The following is a 5,207-nucleotide window of genomic DNA, read 5'->3' as shown; positions in this document are numbered from 1 at the left end:
CAACGTCTGTAGTGTCCTAACGGTTTGCCCTACAAACTAGTATGACCACTAGTATGACCACTAGTATGACCACTAGTATGACCACTAGTATGACCACTCTATGGACTCCTCAAAAAAATGAATGGAAGTATGGAGGTCGTTTTGTGCCTACCCCCAAAAAAGGGGTTAAATACACTGCTCGAAAAAATAAAGGGAACACTTAAACAACACATCCTAGATCTGAATGAATGAAATAATCTTATTAAATATTTTTTTCTTTACATAGTTGAATGTGCTGACAACAAAATCACACAAAAATTATCAATGGAAATCAAATGTATCAACCCATGGAGGTCTGGATTTGGAGTCACCCTCAAAATTAAAGTGGAAAACCACACTACAGGCTGATCCAACTTTGATGTAATGTCCTTAAAACAAGTCAAAATTAGGCTCAGTAGTGTGTGTGGCCTCCACGTGCCTGTATGACCTCCCTACAACGCCTGGGCATGCTCCTGATGAGGTGGTGGATGGTCTCCTGAGGGATCTCCTCCCAGACCTGGACTACAGCATCCGCCAACTCCTGGACAGTCTGTGGTGCAACGTGGCGTTGGTGGATGGAGCGAGACATGATGTTCCAGATGTGCTCAATTGGATTCAGGTCTGGGGAACGGGCGGGCCAGTCCATAGCATCAATGCCTTCCTCTTGCAGGAACTGCTGACACACTCCAGCCACATGAGGTCTAGCATTGTCTTGCATTAGGAGGAACCCAGGGCCAACCGCACCAGCATATGGTCTCACAAGGGGTCTGAGGATCTCATCTCGGTACCTAATGGCAGTCAGGCTACCTCTGGCGAGCACATGGAGGGCTGTGCGGCCCCCCAAAGAAATGCCACCCCACACCATGACTGACCCACCGCCAAACCGGTCATGCTGGAGGATGTTGCAGGCAGCAGAACGTTCTCCACGGCGTCTCCAGACTCTGTCACGTCTGTCACATGTGCTCAGTGTGAACCTGCTTTCATCTGTGAAGAGCACAGGGCGCCAGTGGCGAATTTGCCAATCTTGGTGTTCTCTGGCAAATGCCAAACGTCCTGCACGGTGTTGGGCTGTAAGCACAACCCCCACCTGTGGACGTCGGGCCTTCATACCACCCTCATGGAGTCTGTTTCTGACCGTTTGAGCAGACACATGCACATTTGTGGCCTGCTGGAGGTCATTTTGCAGGGCTCTGGCAGTGCTCCTCCTGCTCCTACTTGCACAAAGGCGGAGGTAGCGGTCCTGCTGCTGGGTTGTTGCCCTCCTACGGCCTCCTCCACGTCTCCTGATGTACTGTCCTGTCTCCTGGTAGCGCCTCCATGCTCTGGACACTACGCTGACAGACACAGCAAACCTTCTTGCCACAGCTCGCATTGATGTGCCATCCTGGATGAGCTGCACTACCTGAGCCACTTGTGTGAGTTGTAGACTCCGTCTCATGCTACCACTAGAGTGAAAGCACCGCCAGCATTCAAAAGTGACCAAAACATCAGCCAGGAAGCATAGGAACTGAGAAGTGGTCTGTGGTCACCACCTGCAGAACCAGTCCTTTATTGGGGGTGTCTTGCTAATTGCCTATAATTTCCACCTGTTGTCTATTCCATTTGCACAACAGCATGTGAAATGTATTGTCAATAAGTGTTGCTTCCTAAGTGGACAGTTTGATTTCACAGAAGTGTGATTGACTTGGAGTTACATTGTGTTGTTTAAGTGTTCCCTTTATTTTTTTGAGCATGTGTTTATCCTTTTTGCTATTTATGAATGTGTTATTCAATGCGTTTCTATGGGATTTGGTACTAAAGGCCAAATTCAATATTTTATCATATTTTTAAATAATAATAATAATAATATTTATTTGTATACCTAAAGGGGTTCTAAAATTCCAAATCAAATGATGAATGATCAATGGTATGACCCCCAACGTCTTAGACTAGAGAAATAATTGCTTGATGACCTTTACTCTCTTTGGTTGCTTGCTGTTGATCACTTTCCACCTCAAGGTGGCAGTGCACAACTAAATGTTGGTATTGTTTTTTCCGCCAACGACGAAGAAGGAAGCGTTTTTCCCTTTCCTGTTTATAGTATTTCCTGTTCCGGTTTTCTAAACGCGTAAAGTGGTTTGAAAACATATATATAGCGTTTGCTTTCAAGAGAGCAAAGGTCGTTTTTTTCTCTTAGCTAATAGCTTAGGTTTAGATTTTGGTAATGCATAGACCGGATTTCAGACAACCCAGTCCGGGCGGAATGGGGTCCCGAGGAGGTGGTTTCAGAAGCCCGACAGGATTCGACAACAGCGGGGTGGGAATGCTTCCTTCGCCGCCGTGGGGATTCCGTGGTGGTCCCCCTCCGTCTTATGGACCACCTAGATTTGGGCAGTTTGATAATGCCTCTCCAAATACTCCTCCGAGAGACTTTGGTGGTAACGGTAATAGGGGTTATCACGGTGGAAGTGGGGGTAAAGGGAGATTTAACAACAACGGCTCATCTCCGGCGTATACACCGCGTCGACAGAATCCGAGTCCTCGTGGCGCTTCTTACAGAAATTCTCCATACCATTCACAAAGTCCTGGACAACATATGGGTTATCAGGTAACTATTGAATGTTTTTGCTGCTTAGACTTGGTGACTAAGTAACCCTTTGTTATAAATTGTCATATTTTCTTAGCGCATCGGGTCTGTGTACTCGCAGCTCCTGCTTTGTGTCGCCTATTTCCCCACAATTGACACTTGCACGGTGTAATTAACGTTACACATTTGATATAACAAATATATGTCTGTCCAACGATAACATAACATAAATAATTAGTGAGTAGAAGACTGAAACGCCACTATTTAACATCAGTATGATTTTGAATAACTAGTGTGTTTTGTCATTTTTTTAGTTTCGATAACACGACGCTCGTCTTTTCTCTTTTTCACACGTTTCTGTAATTGACCTCGACGCCCCACCATGTATTTATTTCTGATAATTCGTTTAGTTTCGATGTCTCATAACATGGTGGTTCTTTCCTGAAGGGTTCCCCTCGGCATTCCACTCCGTTTGGGTCGCGTGGTGGCAGGGGCGGCCAGGGGGCACAAGGTGGTGTGGAGAAGTTTTACAACCCGTCTATGCTGCAGGACCCATGGGCTAGCCTACAGCCAGTGGCGGTCACAGACACAAGCAGCTCCCAACAGCAAGCCACACATACAGGCAGGCCAGGGAGGTATTTCAACTAGGACCCCCCCCCCCCCCCCCTCAAAAACCATGCGGATGAGGCCTCAATCCTTTCCTTTCATATTTACCCTATTCTTTCTTCGTTTCGGACTATTACCAAAACCATTTGATGTATGGTAAAGTTGCCTATAACACAGACAATATAGTACAGCAGTCTTTGAAGATGTCAGAGGATTCACCAGCAACTGTTAGTGGACACGGACCGTCCACTATCTGAAGGTCTTTTCCAGCACACCTTGACTCACACCGTTACTTTTTTAAACCCTGAGCGTGAGACTTCTCAATTTTCAGGGCAATGGCAGCAAACTAAAGCCAAACAGGGAATGCATTGTACTCAAATTCTTTTAGTGGATTTATTTTATCCATCTGCAAGGTAGTTTAATACGGACATGGTCTGTCTTTTTATGATATGTTAATATATGATATGTTTCCCGTTTTTAACATTGTGTCAGTATAAAGTGTCGAAAGAAAGGGGGGCTTTTTTTTTTATTTGATTTAGTTTTACCCCTCAGAACTACAGCGGTGACTCTCTGGGTCCGTATTCACAAAGCATATCAGAGTAGGAGTGCTGACCTAGAATCAGTTTTGCCTTTTCAATCATTTAGTGAATAAGATGATGTGGACAGATCCTAGATCAGAACTGCTACTCTGATGCTTTGTGGATACGGGCCCTGATCTCCACAGGTTAGCGTTGCGTTTTAAGAACTGATGGATTAGTTGGTCTAGCCTGTTATAGACTGTATAAACATCATTCTTGTTCTAGGCTTATTTCTAATGAAATTACACGTTAAATGTATTTTTATTGGTATTTCAAAATGGGCAATATAAACCAGTGACTTGTCACTGCCTCAGGTTTCTACATCTGTAAATATGTATTCTAAAGGATATGTTTTCTTATTGGCAAGAAATAGAATTTGGAAGTTTGATGTAAGTGTTTTTGTAGTAAATTCAGAAATGGTACAGACGTTTGTGATTTTAGTTTCACTTATGACTTAAGACAATTGCCAGCAGCATACCACCTTGCATACGACTGCTGGCGTGCCTCTGAAACTAAGCAGGGTCGGTCACTGGATGGGAGACCAGGTGGTGTTGCATGGCCAGTAGGGGGAAGTCTTCCCTCTGGTCTAAGGCGATCTTACAGCCCCAGGGCAGTGAAGGGGACATTGCCCTGTGTAGGGTGCAGTCTTTCGAATGGGACGTTAAATGGGTGGCCTGAATCTGGTCATTTAAAAATGGCACTTTATCTTAAGAGTAGGGGTGTTAACCCTGGTGTCCTGGCAAAATTCCCAACCTAGCCCCATTTCCATCATGCCCACCTAATCATCCCCCTCATTCTTAATTGGCATATGTCACTCCTCACCTCTCCACCTGATGTGTGGTGAGCGTTCTGGCACAAAAATGGTCGCCATGCATCGCTGAGATGGGTGCTACACATTGGTGGTGGAGTCAGTGATTTATTTCCCTCCTACTATGTAAAGTGCTTTGAGTACCTCAGTTGGTAGAAAAGCGTTATATAAATCGAATCAATTATTATTTACGATTGGCCAAGGAGTTAGGCCTACTTGATTATGTAAATGCACGAGTGGCTTCCTTTATATAATCTGTTAACTTTAAATCTCAAGATATGATTTTACAAATTGACATGGTGCTTGTCCCTTATGCAACAGGCAAGCATGTTGTACTATGTGTCCACACATTATCACTCACATGTGAACATTTTTAGTTTACTCTGGTTTGAAATTTGTATTAAACATTGCTTTAACTTTTTATAGCTGTTCATCTAAGGTTGTCCAAGAACAAGCCGAAACATTCACATTAAGATATTTATTTAATTCAGTCAATTTACACAATTCCATATGTTACGAGTTGAAAGGACCTCTGCTACCAGCGGGCAGCACAGACTGAATGATAGCGTCATTGCTCCTAGGTACCAAGCCTCACACAAACCCAACAATAGCATGGGATCCCATGGGGCAT

General features: G+C 44.4%; 1 protein-coding gene across 1 annotated transcript; it reads left to right on the top strand.

Annotated features, from left to right (window-relative positions):
* Positions 1-2,120: 2,120 nt before the first annotated feature.
* On the top strand, positions 2,121-4,997 carry mplkip (M-phase specific PLK1 interacting protein). The gene is made up of 2 exons (XM_084183455.1): positions 2,121-2,605; positions 3,032-4,997. The coding sequence occupies exons 1-2, from the start codon at positions 2,222-2,224 to the stop codon at positions 3,230-3,232; spliced, it is 585 nt and encodes a 194-aa protein (XP_084039581.1). The 5' UTR covers positions 2,121-2,221; the 3' UTR covers positions 3,233-4,997.
* Positions 4,998-5,207: the final 210 nt, after the last annotated feature.

This window comes from Coregonus lavaretus (genome assembly GCF_964263955.1).
Source record: "Coregonus lavaretus genome assembly, chromosome: 19".
Taxonomy (NCBI): domain Eukaryota; kingdom Metazoa; phylum Chordata; class Actinopteri; order Salmoniformes; family Salmonidae; genus Coregonus; species Coregonus lavaretus.
This window is presented reverse-complemented; position numbering and strand designations above follow the sequence as displayed.